This window comes from Artibeus jamaicensis, unplaced genomic scaffold, assembly GCF_021234435.1.
Source record: "Artibeus jamaicensis isolate MK-2021 breed Jamaican fruit bat unplaced genomic scaffold, CSHL_Jam_final contig_384, whole genome shotgun sequence".
NCBI classification, from domain to species: domain Eukaryota; kingdom Metazoa; phylum Chordata; class Mammalia; order Chiroptera; family Phyllostomidae; genus Artibeus; species Artibeus jamaicensis.
Genome location: NW_026521810.1, coordinates 7,199,567 through 7,216,591, shown reverse-complemented (window position 1 = coordinate 7,216,591; position 17,025 = coordinate 7,199,567). Strand labels below are relative to the sequence as shown.

The following is a 17,025-nucleotide window of genomic DNA, read 5'->3' as shown; positions in this document are numbered from 1 at the left end:
GGCAGACATCTGACACGAAGGTCCTGGCAGTATGGATGAGTGAGGTCCAGGGTAAGTATAGATAAAACCCATGATGGTGTGGCAGGCTGGGTTCCCTGGCCATGTTCGTTATTGAAATGATGGGGGAAACTTAGAAGAAACATAAGGGATCTTTTTGTGAAGTGTATTGTTGAGCTGATATAAAAGGAAGAAATCCACAGAAGCCAAGAATAAAGTAAAAGCCAAAAGGAAAATCTGAGGCAAGTAGAAGCAAAGCTGGTTTCTATCCACTGAGTTTCTGACCAGTCTTGGAGAAATTGCACTTCTTTTTGGCAAAAAAAAAAGTGCTTTTTGCACTTCCAGGGCCCAGTGGTCAGGAGAGAAAGCCTACCACTGCCCAAGGTGGGCAGTCTAAAAGGAAACCCCATTGTGTTATGAGTCGACTTGTGTTTTATATAAAGATATGTTGAAGTCCTAACCTCCAGGACCTCAGAATGCAACCTTATTTGGAAATAGGGTAATTGCAGCTGTAATTAGTTAAAATTAGGTCATACTGGAGTAGGTTGCATCCTTAATCCAATAAGACTGGTGTCTACATAGCAAGAGGAGAATCACACAGAGAGATGATGACCATGTGAGGACACAGAGACAGAGGGAGACAGAGGCAGTGATGAAGTGTTGTGTCTGCAAGCCAGGCAACACCAAATATTGCAGGCAACCACCAGAAGCTGGGAGAGAGGCCTGGAACACATTCTCCCTCAGATCCATCAGAAGAAACCAGTCCTGCCAACACCTTAGTCTCAGACTTTTGGCTTTCAGAACTGTGAGAGAATGCATTTTTGTTGTTATAAGCCACTCAGTTTGTGGTGCTTGGTTATAGCATCCCTATCAAATTAATATGTCATGCAAGGCTGGCATTTTAAAAACTAGACCCTCAGTCAGTGAAAAATAATCTACCACACAGAAGAACACAAGGAGGAAACATACCTGTCTCCAGCATGGCTCTGCGGGAAATTTTCTCAAAAATTTGTAACCACAAATGGGGCCTCATACAAGTTACATTCTGCATTCGTGCCACCTATAAGGTCTGCAGAAAATTCAAAGTGGTCTCTGTTTGGCAGTGCCCCAGGTAACTGGAGGGAAAAAAGACAAACCCTCTTTGGGACATGAAATGGCAGTCAAGTTCCAAAGGATTCCACAAAGTTCCAAGAAAAAGGAGCAGCTTAGAACAAATGCACAATCTCTAACCCAACAATTCTGCTCCTAGGTGTACACCCAATGGAAGGGCATGAGCAGAATTATCAAAAGATGTGTAGGAGAACATTCATATCAGCACCATTCTTGAAAACCCCAAATTGAAAACCACTAAAGTCTCCCTCAGAAGCAGAAGGGATAAATGATGGTATATCTGCACAATGGAATACTACACAGCAATGAGAATAAGTGAGCTATGACTACACCCAACAACATCTAGGTCTGTGGATATTTTATTCACAAATAAAGCAATGAGCAAAAGATGCCAGATACATGAGAATACATACTATGTGACCTCTTTTATACGAAGATAAAAACCAGACAGAACAAATGGGAGACTAAGAGAGTGATTGCCCTAGTTGGGTGGGGCTTGGGGGTCTCAAGAGGCCTCTGTGAGGTTGGGACTCTGTTTCACAGTCTGACATCTTTACATGGGTATGTTTGCTTTTTGAGCTGGACACTTTGGTTTGTGTACTTTTCCGTAGATATGGTATACTCAAATACAAAATTTCCTTAAGAACTTAAAAAATAGTGTGGGCAAAGAACAAAATACATAAAATACATTGTGTCCGATGGTGGAAAATGCTGTGCGGAACAATAGTGAAGAAGGAGGACAAGGAGATGCTAAAAGGCTTTAAATAAAATGGCTACCTAAGGCCTTTCCTAGAAGACCTAGGAGAAGTTATGCAGAATGCAGCCCAGAGAGATGACAAATATGGAAGAGAGATTTAAAGATATGAAGAATAAAATAAGTAGTTCTGCAGATGATAGAGTGAATTCAAGAGGGAGATACAAGAGAAAAGGGGAGCAAGTAATTTTCAATGAAAAATATCTTATAATTTTTCAGAACTGTTGTAAGACACAAGCTTTAGACCCTGGCACTGAGGGAATAGTTAGAATGATAAATAATCGGAGATCTGCCACTGGCGTTGTCAAATAGGAGCTTGAGGATAGAAGATAGTAATTTTCTTCTTCTATTCTTGGATGGCATACAAAAGCAACAGGAGAAGGAAAATAACTCCATTTTCAGCAAAACAAGGAGACAGATATCTCCAGACTCAAAATATACCTAAGAACTGCCAAAAGCAACTGTGAGTAGCTTTAGGAACCCTGAGGGGTGAAGTGCAGCAGAAGTCACCTGCGGAGACGTGAAGACAAAGTCGGACAGCAGGGAACCCAGCTTGACAGGAGCAGAGAGCAGAAAGAGCCAGCAAAAAATGCACTCACAGAAAGGAACTCAGGAATCAGATGAGGAAATGTGAGCTGGCAAAACTCAGAAAACAGTAAAAGAAAAACAAAAGAATCAAAGAAAAGAAAGACAGTAGAAAAAGAAGTCCCTGGGAGATTAGACCTTGCGGACATGCAGTGAGAAACATAGAAATAAGAAAAGGCACTAAATATGATGAAAATAAAGAGTCAAAAAGGATCAGGGAGAAAATGACAGATATAGAAGTAAACCAAGGAGAACTGAGAAACCCATAAACTGAGCCCCTAAGCAGAAAACCTAAATAAAATGAAACAATGGGAAAAGGATAGTCTTTTTGACAAATGGCTCTTAAAATAGATAGCAACATGCAGATAAATTCAAAATGGATCATAGAACTGAATGTAAGAACTAAAACTGTAAAACTTTTAGAAGAAAAAAAGAGGAAGACACCTTCATGATCTTGGGTGAGGCAAAGAGTTCTTGGATATGACACCAAAAAAAATGTAGTGGGGATAAATGGTAATGGAAAAAATTCTATAAGAAAAAGAAAAAAGAAAGAAAAAATGGAATTTCTCCAAATTAGATGTTTGCTTATGAAAATACACTATTAATAAAATGAAAAGCCACAGAATACTTACAAGTAATGTACATGATAAAAGACTTATATCCAGAATATAAAATAACTCTTACAACTTAATAGTAAGAAGACAAACAACCCAATTTAAAAATGGGCAAAAGATTTATATGGACGTACCACAGAAGAAGTTATATGAGTGCTTAATGAGCACACAAAAATATGCTTAGCATCTTTAGTTGTTAGGAAAATGCAAATTAAAACCACAAGATACATGCCCACTATAATAAATACTATAAAAATAAATAAGAACAAGCTGGTGAGGATGTAGGGACACTGGATCCATTATATCTCTTTGGAAGGAAATGGAAAACAGTGCAGGCACTTCAGAAAACATTAGCAGTTTTTTTTTTTAAAGCCATTCTACTTCTAAGTATCCACCCAAGAGAAATGAAAGCATGCGTCCACACAAGGACTTTGCACCAAGTGTTCGTAGCAGCATCATTCACAATAGACAGGAGTGTAGAAGTAGAAACAATACTCATCAGCTGATGAGTGGCTTAACAAATGATGAATGGTACATCCTTACAATGGAATACTATTTGGCAGTATAAAGGGATGGAATGCTGATAGATGCTACACTAGGGATAAACCTCAAGACACTATGCCAAGTTAAAAAAAAAAAAACAGATGTGAAGACCACATATTGTGTAATTCCATTTATATGAAAGGTCCAGGAAAAGAAACATACAGAGACGTGAGTAGATTGTAGTTGTGTGGATCTGGGGGTGCAAAGGGGAGAACGACTAGCATGAGAGATTGTGGGGTGATAGAGATGTTCTAAGACCAGGCACAGTGATGGCTGCCCAGCTCTTTAAATTTACTAAAAATTTTTGAATTGTACAAAACAAGTAAATTTTATGCAATGTAAATTATACCACTAAATGAACTACTAACAACAATAACAACAAAGGAAGACGACTCTACGTATTGAGAGAGTAAGTGTACTCTCTCAATACCAGAGAAAATTGACCTAGAAGGATCAACATGTGGACATACCCTAGCGATGTTATTGAACTTACAAGATAAAAAGAAAATCTCTGGGCAGCTGGGTGAAAAGATCAAGAGATCATAGGAAAAAATATCAGAAAGAGATAAGGTATGAGTTATGAAACTTCGAGAAACCACAAGTCTAGAAGAAACCACGAGATAATTCCTTAATAAATCTGGAGTAGAAAAGACACTTCTAATTATAATTCAAGAGCTGGAGTCGTAAAATAAATAATTTGAGTATGCATGAGGGAAATGGAGGAGAGGACAATAGTATGTCTACTGCCTGGCAAAAGAGTCTGAAACACCAAGTTTGCAGATGTCTAGCCCCTGAGAACCAGAGTGCGGAAGGGCAAGAATGAAGCTTGACAAAGACTTGTACCAGAATGTTCATAGCAGTTTTATTTGTAACCCAAAACTGAAACAATCCAAATGTCAATGAAGAGGTAAAATTAAAGCATCATATTCCTACAATGGAATACTGTCAGAATTAAAAGGAACAAAATACTGATATATGCAAATACACAGAAGAATATTTAAAACACTGCCTGAATCAAAGAAGTCATAAAGTACTGTATGTATAGCTTCATTTATAAGTTGTAGAATAAGCAAAATGAATTTATAGTGATAGCGATCACAACAATGTTTGCCCATAGGGGCTGGGAGATCCACTGAGAAGGGGAACATGGCAGCTTTCTGGGATGATTTATTTTTTTACCCATGTTGGTTACACGGGTGTATGTATTTGTCAAAATTCATCTAACTGTACACTTCAAATCTTATTGTTTGTAAATAAAGAAATAATCATCAAGAGAATTAAAAGCCCCAAACTTAGAGGAGACATTTGTGACACACACACACATCAACAAAAGATTGTTCCTAGAAAAAATAATGTACAAGTCAATAAAAAGAATACAGCCAAATAGAATAATGGGAAAAAATATTGATAGTCTTTCAGAGATAAGGAAAAACATATATATGTAAACATATAAAAAAGATGCTCAAATTTCATTTTTAATCAGGAAAATGGCAAATAAAGATCTTATGAGATTCTATTTTACATCCACCGGATTACTTGGGGTGGTAAACATACAATACAATATACAGATGGTGTATTATGGAATTGTACATCTGAAACCTATATAATTTTTTAACCAATGTCACCCCCAATAAATTCAGTTAATAAGTTAAAAATGAATACATCCATCAGACTGGCAAAACAAAAATTAAAAGGCTGGGCAACAGCAAGTAATGGTGAGAATGCAGAGTAGTAGGAATTCTCATACCATGCTGATGAACGTGTAATTTGGCATAATTACTTTTACTTTACATTTCTCTTCCACTCCTGGGTATTCACTTTAGAGGAAATGTCACTCTTATGACCAGGAGACATGTATGAGAATGTTTATAAAAAATTATTATATTAGAAAAAAAAGATACAACCTAAATGTGTATGTATACCACATTAGAGATGAGTTGTACCAAACTTTCAAAGGAGGTTATAATGCTACAGGGGGATATAAACATAACTAAAAATGAACTTCAGCTATGAACACCAATATAAAAGAATTTAATATTGAGCAAAAGATCCAAAAACATATGACTACAGGCTAAAAAGTTCCACTGATTGAAAATGCAACAATAGCTCTGTCTGGTTGTGACTCACTGGATTGAGTGCTGGCCTTCTCTCTAAATATAAATAAATAAAATATTTAAAAATAAAAAAAATGTCCACAAAATTTTATGTTAAGAAAGAAAATGCAACAATAATATGCTCTTTAGGGCTACACACATAGGTGGTAAAAATTTCTTTAAAAACAAGGGCGTGAATATCACGAGTCAGAATTGTGGTTATTTCTTGGGTAAATGGATCTGGAAAGAATATGTGGGGGTAGGTGTCTAAGAGACTGACAATTTTCTCCCTTTTAAGCTGAGTGGTGAGCTCATGGGTACTACCTATTTTTTCTTTATTAAAGATTTTATTTATTTTTAGAACGAGGGATAGGGAGGTAAAAAGAGCAGGAGGGAAACATCAGCATGTGAGAGAAACATCCATCAGTTGCCTCTTGCATGTGCCTACCCCAACTGGGGACCAGCCTGCAACACAGGCATGTGTCCTGACCAGGAATTGAAACGACAATCTTTTGTTTTGCAGGACAATGCTCAACCAACTGAGCCATACCAGTCAGAGCCATGGGTACTACTTTTATTCCTCTTCTTTAAAATATACTTGCATTTAAATATTTTTGTATATTTATTTTATAATTTAAAAACAAGTAGAAGGCATGACTAAATACTTTCTTTAAATACGATGTTCATGGGACCTTCTGGACAAGATGGAGAAGTAGGTAGACACACTGTGCCTCCTCGTACAACCAAAAGGAGGACAACAACAAATTTAAAAACAAAAAACAACCAGAACGACAGAAAATTGAATTGTATGGAAATTTGACAACCAAGGAGTTAAAGAAGAAACATTCATCCAGACCAGTAGGAGGGGTGGAGACGGGAGATGGATGGAGAGGATTCTCAGCAAGACAGCTGGTGGAGTAGGTGGTCCTACATCCGAGTGCACATAAACCAAAAGAAACAACTGGGGAGTGAGACAGACCACACAACCTAGGATTCCAGTGCGGGGAAATAAAGCTTCAAAACCTGACTGAAAAAATCAGTGACGGTAGCAGTGGTGAGAGAAACTCCCAGCCTCACAGGAGAGTTCATTGGAGACACCCATAGGGGTCCGAAAATGTACACAAAACCAGCCACCTGGGAATCAGTACCAGAAGGGCCCAATTTGCTTGTGTGTAATGTCAGAAGTGACTGAAAGCCAGGAGAAAACAGAGCAATCAACATTGTTCCCTCTTGGACCCCTGCCCCACATACAGCCCTGCAACACAGTGACCTGGGTTGCTGTGCCCTGGTGAACACCTAAGGCTCTACCCCTTACTATGTAATTGGTGGCCAAGACAAAAAAAAAAAAAAAAAAAAAAAAAAAAAGACAAGCCCAAATGAAAGAACAGGTCAGACTCCAGAAAAAATACAACTAAGTGACAAAGACAGCCAACCTATCAGATGCAGAGTTTGAAAGAGTGATAATCAGGATGCTCACAGAAATGGTTGAGTATGGTCACAAAACAGAGGAAAAAATGAAGGCTATGAAAAGTAAAATAAAGGAAAATATACAGGGAATCAATAGTAAAGGGTAGAAAACCAGGACTCAAAATTAACTGTTTGGACCAGAAGGAAGAAATAAACATGGAACCAGAACAGAATGAAGAAATAAGAATTCAGAAATATGAGGAGAGACTTAGGAACCTCCAGGACAACTTTAAACATTCCAACATCCGAATCATAGGGGTGCCAAAAGAAGAGGAAGAGCAAGAAATTGAAAACTTAGTTGAACAAATAATGAAGGAGAACTTCCCCAATCTGGCAAAGGAAACAGACTTCCAGGAAGTCCAAGAAGCTCAGAGAGTCCCAAAGAAGTTGGACCCAAGGAGGAACACACCAAGGCACATCATAATTAAATTACCCAATATTAAAGACAAGGAGAGAAACTTAAAAGCAACAAGAGAAAAGGAGATGGTTACCTACAGAGGTATTCCCATAAGACTATCAGCTAATTTCTCAAAAGAAACCTTACAGGCAAGAAGGGGCTGGAAAGAAGTATTCCAAGTGAAAGGCAAGGACCTACATCCAAGATTGCTCTATCTGGCAAAGCTATCATTTAGAATGGAAGGGCAGATAAAGTGCTTCCCAAATAAGGTCAAGTTAAAGGAGTTCATCATCGGCAAGCCTTTATTATATGAAATGTTAAAGGGACTTATCTAAGAAAAAGAAGATGATCAAACCTATGAAGAGTAAAATGAAAACGAAGTCACAACTATCAACAACAGAACCTAAAAAAAAAACAAACCCAAACAAAAACAAACTACACAAACAATTGGAACAGGAACTGAATCACAGAAATGGAGATCACATGGAGGGTTATCAGTAGAGGAGTCAGAGGGGGGAGGGAAAGGTACAGAGAATAAGCAGCATAGATGGTAGTTAGAAAATACGGGTACAAAAAAAGAGAATAGGGGTACGGTAAGAATAGTATGGGAAATGTAGAAGCCAAAGAACTTATAAGTATGAGACATGGACATGAACTAAAGAGGGGAATGTGGGTGGGAAAGGGTGTGTAGGGTGGAGGAGAGTTAAAGGGGGGAAATGGGACAACTGTAATAGCATAATCAATAAACTATATTTTAAAAAAGAAGCATAAATGGCAAGTACAAAATAAACAGGGGAAGTTAAGAATAGTATAGGAAATGTAGAAGCCAAAGAACTTATATGTATGACCCATGGACATAAACTGAAGTGGGGGAATGAGGGTGGAAGGCACTGTACAGCACAGAGGGGAAGGGGGGGTTGGGACAACTGTAATAGCATAATCAATAAAATATATTTAAAAATAAATAGTGTATTCTTTTTATTAGTAGCTTATCCCATGGAAAACTACAGTCTTCCCTTTCAAATGACTATGATGGTATGCCAATTTTTTTCAGAGTATCATTACTAAAAGTGGATGCAAATTAAAAAACAAATAAAAACATATAGAATGTTGTGTTAAATTAAAGAAGCCAGTCTTTCTTCATACTGTATGATTTTGTATATATGAAACATCCAGAATAGAAAACTCTATAGAGACAAAAAGTAGATTAGTGGTTGCCAAAGTTGGGGAGATGGGGGAGAATAGAAAGTGACTGCTAGTGGGTAAAGGATTTCTTTTTGGTGTGATGAATGTTCTAAAATTGACCATGCTGATAGTGCACAGTTCCATGAATATACTAAAAATCACTGAATGTCTACTTCACATGGATGAATTGTATGGCATTGTGAATTATGGTTCGATAAAGCTGTTTAAAAAAAAAAACAGGTAGAGTGGCCTTCAAAAGAGGCCAACATCTGGCCAAGATGGAGGCTTGGGTAGATATGCTTTGTCTTTTCACACAACCAAAAGAAGGATAACAACCAATTTAAAAGCAAAAACAACCAGAACTGCCAGGAAATTGAACTGTATTGAAGTAAAACAACCAAGGAGTTACAAAATAAATATTCACCTAGATTGGTACACCAAGACAAAGAAATATGTTCCAGCATGGGGAAATAAAGCCTCAAAATCTCTGGCTATAAAAACATATGGGGCTTGCAGCTGCAGGAGAAACTCCCAGTCTCATAGGAGAGTCCATTGGAGAGACCCACAAGGTCCTAGAATGTACAGAAACATACCCACCCAGGAATCAGCACCAAAAGGACCCAATTTGTTTGTGGGAAGTGGGGAAAGTGACTGAAAGTGGGCGAGAGTTGAGCAAGTGGCATTTTTCCCTCGCTGATCCCTTCCCCACATACAGCATTACAGTGCATTGAAGTGGGATGCTCTGCTCCTGTGAATACCCAAGGCTCTGTCCCTTACAACATAACAGGTATGCCAAGACAAAGAAACATGGCCCAAATGAAAGAACAGATAAAAAATCCAGAAAAAATAACTAAGTGATGAGGAAATAGCCAACCTATCAGATGCAGAGTTCAAAACAGTGGTAATCAGGATGCTCACAGAGGTGGTTGAGTATGGTTTCAAAACAGAGGGAGAAGTGAAGGCTATGCAAAGTGAAATAAAGAAAAATATACAGGGAACCAACAGGAAAGGGGAGGAAACCAGGACTCAAATCAATTGTTTGGACCAGAAGGAAGAAATAATCATGCAACCAGAGCAGAATGAAGAAACAAGAATTCAAAAAAAAATGAGAAGAGACTTAGGAACCTCCAGGACAACTTTAAATGTTCCAGCATCTGAATCAGGGCTGTCAGCAGGAGTACAGGGAAAGTAAGAAATCAAAAACTTATTTGAAAAAATAAAGAAAAGGACTTCCGCCAAGATGGAGCCATAGGTGGAGACGCTGTGCTTCCTCATACAACCAAGTTTAGAGACAACTAAATATTAGCAACAGAAAACATAGCCAGAACACAGAAAATTGAACTTTTCAGAAGTCTGATAACAACAAATTCTTCAGCCTGACCAGTAAGAGGGGCGAAACCAGCAGCTGGCAGAGTGGGGTTGCACAGGAAAACTCAGTCAGACAGATTCAGGCGCTCGGAATCCAGGCGCGGGGTTGGACCTGGTGGGCAACTCAGCAAGCGGCCGCGGGGGAAAAAGCGAGGGAGCAGGGCTGCGGGTTGAATGTGGTCATGCATTTGTGCATGGATAGACAAATGAGGGAGTGGGCGATTGGACGAGAGCCAGCAGCCCCAGCAGCGAGCGGCAGTGGAGGGCACCTCCATTTCCACGCTCTGACCCCACCTCCACATACAGTGTCATAACCCAGCGACCTAAGTGGCCCTGCCCTGGTGAACCACCTAAGGCTCTGCTCCTCACCCAGCAGCGCGAAACAGCAGAGGGGGCCGCCATTTCCCCACTCTGACCACGCCCCCACATACAGCATCACAAACCAGTGACCTGGGAGTCCAAGGCTCTACTCCCCGTACTTAACGAGTGCGAACAGACCAAAAATGGCTCAAGAAGATCTCAAAGTCCCTGAGCCTATAAATCTACGCGATGAAGAAATAGCAAAACTCTCAGACGCACAGTTTAAAACACTGGTGATCAGGATCCTCACAGAACTGGTTGATTATAGCCACAAATTAGAGAAACATATGAAGGTGAAACTAACTGAAATGAATGGAATTGCACAGGAAACCAATAGCGATGAAAAGGAAACTGGGACTCAAATCAATGGAGTGGACCAGAAGAAAGCAAATAATGGCCAAACAGAAAAAAGTGAAGAAGCAAGAATTCAAAAAAATGAGGAGAGGCTTAGGAACCTCCAGGACATCTTTAAATGCTCCAACATCCGAATTATAGGGGTACCAGAAGGGGGAAAGGAACAGCCACCAATGGAAAACTTATTTGAACAAATAATAAAGGAGAATTTCCCCAATCTGGCAAAGGAAATAGACTTCCAGGAAATCCAGGAAGCTCAGAGAGTCCCAAAGAAGTTGGACCCAAGAAGAAACACACCAAGGCACATCATCATTACATTAGCCAAGATTAAAATGAAGGAGAGAATCCTAGAAGCAGCAAGAGATAAGGGGACAGTCACCTACAAAGGAGTTCCCATCAGACTGTCAGCGGATTTCTCAAAAGAGACCTTACAGGCAAGAAGGGGCTGGAAAGAGATATTCCAAGTCATGAAATCCAAAGACCTACAACCAAGATTGCTCTATCCAGCAAAGCTTTCATTTAGAATGGAAGGACAGATAAAATGCTTCTCAGATAAGATCAAATTCAAGGAGTTCATCGTCACCAAACTCTTATTATATGAAATGTTAAAGGGACTTATCTAAGAAAAAGAAGATAAAAAACATGAACAGTGAAAGGACAGCAAACTCACAGTTATTAACCACACCTAAAACAAAAACAAACTAAAAGGACAACTAGATCAGGAGTGGAAATATAGAAATGAAGATGTCAAGGAGGGTTAGCAACAGGGGAGTGGGAGGAGGAGAAGGGGGGAGAAGGTACAGAAAATAAGTAGCATAGACAGTAGATAGAAAATAGATGGGGGGGGCAAGAATAGTATGGGAAATATAGAATCTAAAGAACTTGAGACACATGGCCATAAACTAAAGGAGGGGTAATGGTGGGGATGGGGGATAGGGTGGAGGGGAATGAAGGGGGGAATAGAACAACTGTAATGGCATAATCAATAAAAAATATTTAAAAAAAATAAATAAAACTTCCCAGATCTGGAGAAGGAAACTAACATAATCCAGGAAGCTCAGAGAGTCTCAAACAGGACCCAAAAAGAACCACACCAAGACACTTCATAATTAAATTGCCAAAGATTGAAGATAAAGAGAAAATTTTAAAAGCGGCAAGAGAAAAGGAGACAGTTACCTACAGAAGAGTTCCCATTAGACTATGAGCTGATTTCTGAAAAGAAACCTTTCAGGCAAGAAGGGACTGGAAAGAACTATTCGAAGTCATGAAAAGCAAGGACCTGCAACCAAAATGACTCTATCCAGCAAAGCTTTCATTTAGAATGGAAGGGCAGATAAAGTGCTTCCCAGATAATCAAGTTAAAGGAGTTCATCATTACCAAGCCTTTATTATATGAAATGTTAAAGGGACTTATCTAAGAAAAAGAAGATCAAAACTATGAACAGTAAAATGACAACAATCTTACAACTATCAACAACTGAACCTGAAACAAAAACAAACTATGCAAACAACTAGAGTAGGAAAAGACTCATAGAAATGGAGATCATGTGGACGGTTATCAGTGGGGAGGGGGGAGGAGAATGTGTGAAAAGGTACAGGGAATAAGAAGCATAACTGGTATGTACAAAATAGGGGGAGGTTAAGAATAGTATGGGAAATGGAGAAGCCAAAGAACTTATGTATACAACCCATGGACATGAACTAAGGGGGAGATGCTGGAGGGAATGGAGGCACCAGGCAGAGGAGGATATGGGGAGAAAAAATGGAACAACTATAATAGCATAATCAATAAAATATACTTAAAAAATGGGAAGAGCAAAGGAATGCGTGGAAAGCCTCTTAATGGGTGATAAAATGGTGAAGTTGGTGAAGATGAAAGGAAAACCATATTCCTCCAGATTAGTTATTCTTAAACTTAAGCACACATCTGAATTGCTTCAAGGTCTTGTTAAATCATGGATTGTGAGGTTCCATCCCCAGAGATTCTGATTCTTTAGGACTGGGGTGGGTCAAGAATCTGCATTTCTCACAGTTCCCAATTGCTGCTGCCCAGACACTGCACTATGAGGACCATTTCTCTCTATGGCCCAGCATGGGTGTCCAATAGGTAGATAGTGAATAAAGACACAAATGGATGAATAGCAAGCAGGCAGATGAGCAGTGGATGGCAGTTTCACAAATGGATGAAGGAGGTTCTAAGTAGTAGGGAAGAAGATGAGGTTGGGGAAGTTGGAGTGTGGAGGACTTGAAGTTAACACCTTGTTTCAGCTCTTGTGGGCTCACCATCCACTAGTTGTGCAATGTTTGTCAGGTGACTTCACTTCCCTGAAGCTCATTTTCCCAATGTGTGAAATGTGGGTTAACAATGCCTATGAATGTTCCATGAACTATAACACCCTTAAAAGAGCACAGAACCTGGCATGCAGTGGATGCTCTCCACCTCCTGGCTGGATCTGACTATTACCATCATATATCACTGGGCTATACTGTGTAGTTGAGATGAGAGGCTTGTAGTTCAGGTCCATCTTGTTTCCATAGTGGCCGATGCTGACCTCGAATTGGATCAGGTCCTTAAAGTTGGGCATCATGGTACAGGAAAGGAAGATGACACACAGCCCATACTTTTGGCGGTTCTGTCGCTTCTAAAACAACACCCCCCATACCCCCAGCACATAAGACAAGGATGAACAAGGCTATAATGACCGGCAGGGGGCAAGAATGAGGTATACTGTTTCTATCAAAAGCCATCTTTGTTTCTCTTCAGGGTGAGCTAGATCATCACTGAACCCCCACCCTCACTCAAAGCCTTGCCTTGACTCCCACTCACCTGGCTGATCAAGGAGGTGGTACCTTCTAATACTTCTATCACCTGGTCCTCTCCACCTAGGCAGCCCTGGTTCCTTCCCTTCCTGAAACTGGGCAGGAAGTCTTCTCTCTACTCAGGCTAGGCTCTGGGATTGACTACCCACCTCCACCCACATTGGGCCATACCACCCTTCTCCTTTTGGCTTAAACATCCTCCTCAGATGAGACTAAGTGTAGGCAAAGGTGCAGAATAGAGGTTGCACAAGCTCAGACATCCTCTCTTGGCCCTTTTCAAGCCCCTTCTCCACTATTCCTCACATCTGCTTGGGGTCTGCTCTCCGTCATGTTAACCTTTCTCATTTCTGTTGCCAACCTCTGCCCTGCTGCTCTTGCATGTTCCCAGTCTGTTCCCTAGCTGAGGTCTCCCCTGTCTTAAACATAGCCTTCCTTCTCCACTGTGACCCTGTTTAGCTACCACCTGCTTTTGTCCCCCTCTACTTTTCAGCCAAGTTGCTTTGCATCTGTCTTCATGCACCATCTACAACTTCTCCCTCCTTGCCTATGGCACCTGACCCAAAGCTACCTGTGCCTTCCCAATAACCAGTGGACACTTGTGAGTCTTCACCTGTTCTCTCTAACACCTTCAGAGAGCTGATGGCTTCTTTCTGCAGCTCTCCCTCCATAGGCTGCTCCAGTACTCCCCTTCACAAATCCCTCCTCCTCCTGCCTCCCAGGTTGTGGCATCCTTATAGGCTCCAGCCTCAGCTTCCTTCTCCTTTCACTTTGCCTACTCTCCCTGGGCAAGTCCTCCATAACCATCGTTCAGATCCTAGTGTGCTGATGGCATGCCTATCTGTCCAGCAGCCTCGAGACTGGTCTTCATGGATGTCTCACAAACACAGGTCAAAGTGGGGTTCATCATCTCCCCTAGACCTGCTCCTTTTTCATGGAGCTGAGGTTGATGTAAGGCACCCAATCACCTTGCCTCCCAAGCAGAAAATGAGTGTTAGCTTAGGGGAGTTGGCCTCACTTATGTTCTGTTAGTTGGTAGTTCTGATCTCTCTGCTTCCAAAGGGACTCTGGAACTACTACCTCCTGTCTAGCTCTCTTCCCCTGTGACTGTACCCCATTTCTCTACGATAAGTGAGTGGTTACCTTCCTCCCTCCTGACTATTCTTAACACTTTAGTGCCTTATGGCCTTCCCCTGCCTTCAGAAAGAGAGCCAAATTCCTTAAAATGCTCCTTAGAGTGTTTTTCCTTAACTAGATGGCACATGTCTTAAACCAAAACCTTATCTTGTTTTTACTGGGTCCCTGGCTACCTGGGATTTGGCACAGCAAGAAGCTCTAGTGGCTCAGTAGAGACACAGGCAGGTTGACCACCATCCTCATGCACCCATCACTGCATTCAGCTTGTGGCCAGGGCCAAAAGTGGGAGGCACAGTGGATTGAGGCAGGCAGAGCGCCACTTTCATCCTGGATTACCTCTGTACTGGTCACGTCCCGGGAGAGGTCCTTCATCCTGGCATCTTGGAGAGACTTGATGTGGGTGACTAATTCCAGGAAGACTCGGCCTCGATACTCCAAACCATCCTTAACAGAGCTGGGGATACTCTGGGGTAAAAGGGAGGAAAGTGGTGAGAAAAGGAATGAGAGAAACAGAGCAGGCTAATCTCCCAACACTTTGCAGCAAAGACAGTTGTCCAGTAACTTCGACCCAGGGAGGAATTCCAGACCCCAGAAAGAGTGTTGCTGGAAACCTCTAGGTCCTGACCCCTTTTCTTCACCCCTCAGCCTGCTCTTCCCCTTCTTGCACTCTGCCTTTAGATCCTCGTAAATACTTCCTGTTGGGAGAGCACTGTGATAACTAGTGTGGTCTCCCTGCCTGGCCAACCAGAGCTTGTCCTGCCTCTAAGACACCAGTGAGAATGCTTCTGTGGCCTTCCCTGTTAGAAACCCCAGGGATCATGTTTTCAGCACAGAAACCTGATGGCAGTGGGGAAAAATGAGGCCCGGGCTAGATAGCAGCAGAGATGAGAGATGGAAAGAGGGTAAAGTCTTCTGATGTTCTGAGGTTCTGGTGCCTGCCTCTTCCTCACTCAGAGTCTTTCCCAGCCCCATTCCCTGGACTTGGCTTTTTGGCCATTTGTAACCAGGCCTAAATAACCCAGTGCTTTTCTACATTTACCTGTGCTGTTTCTTTTGCCTCACAGGTCCTTTCCACCTGTTGAAAATCTTACCCGTTTCCATCTGAATGTCCTCCATCTGTTAATTTCTTGTACCATCCCACACATCCCACACATATGCAGCCATTTACATGCAGGCTTCATGTTTCCTACCAGCATGTGGTGGACAGACACCAGGGCCACGACCTCCCTGGGTATCTCCCAGACCCCGGTGCCTTACATATGGTTGGTTTTTACCTCCTCTGTTCCCTAGAGCTGACATAAGAAGCTTACAGAGCCTTCTTCTTGGATCTGGAAAGGGGCCTTTTTACCGCCATGGAGAGTCAGATAGCTGGGGCCAAAGCAGGGTAAAAAACCACGGTATGTTCCTACAAGAAGAGAGGGTGAGAGGGTGGCCAGGTGGGAGAAGCATGGGTTGGGGGCGGGGGCGGTAGGGGGATTGCTTGCCTTCCATTTCTGCTCCTGTGGATGAAATCTGGTTGAGGGACAGGCTGACAGTCCCAATTTCATCCCTGCAGTTGCTTTTGGTGCTGGAGAGAAACAGAGTGCTATCTGAGCCCCTGACCCATTTCTGATTTTCTCCTCCCTGCCACATTTTCCAGCCCCCACCCAGTTGCTCACCAGTCCAATACTCTGAACTTGATGTAGCTGGAGAGGCAGGGCAGCTGCAGGGGGAGGCAAGAGGCACAGTGGGTACATTGCACTTGTGCTTGGAGGGTCTGGTCCTCATGGGAACTGTAAGCACTTGGAAGTCCTGGGTCCAAATCCAAGGTCCGGCTCAGTTATCAATGAGTCATTTAACTACAGCCAAGATGGATTTACCATGGGAGCTTCTAGGCCCTAAACTTGAGGTCCCTCACTTGCATGGGTCCCTCACGAGGTTTTAAAAGAGACTAAGACTGTGTCCCATGATAATTTTTATGCTTTTTTATTTTTATAATCTCACCTGAGTACATGCTTATTGATTTTAGAGAGAGAGGAATGGAGGGAGAGAGAGAAGGAGAGAAACATTGACTGCCTCCCGTATGTGCCCTGACCGGGGACCAAACCTGCAAGCTAAGCATGTTCCCTGACTGGGAATCAAATATGCAAGCTTTTGGTTTATGGGATGATGCTCTAACCAACTGAGTCACACTGGCCAGGGCCATTTCGTATTCTTGTTCTTCAAATGGCCCCCTAACACATAAGCTCAGGACCCATGAGAGCT

At 41.6% G+C, this 17,025-nt stretch overlaps 1 protein-coding gene across 1 annotated transcript in view; it reads right to left on the bottom strand.

The window, feature by feature from the left end:
* Positions 1-17,025, bottom strand: part of FER1L5 (fer-1 like family member 5) — a 54,378-nt gene that overhangs the window by 18,765 nt on the left and 18,588 nt on the right. The window contains exons 15-19 of the mRNA XM_053664532.1: positions 16,440-16,483; positions 16,266-16,348; positions 16,092-16,186; positions 15,118-15,246; positions 13,292-13,469 (exon numbers count right to left, since the gene is read on the bottom strand). Coding sequence (XP_053520507.1) covers positions 13,292-13,469; positions 15,118-15,246; positions 16,092-16,186; positions 16,266-16,348; positions 16,440-16,483 — 529 coding nt within the window. The remainder of the gene's footprint in view (positions 1-13,291; positions 13,470-15,117; positions 15,247-16,091; positions 16,187-16,265; positions 16,349-16,439; positions 16,484-17,025) is intronic.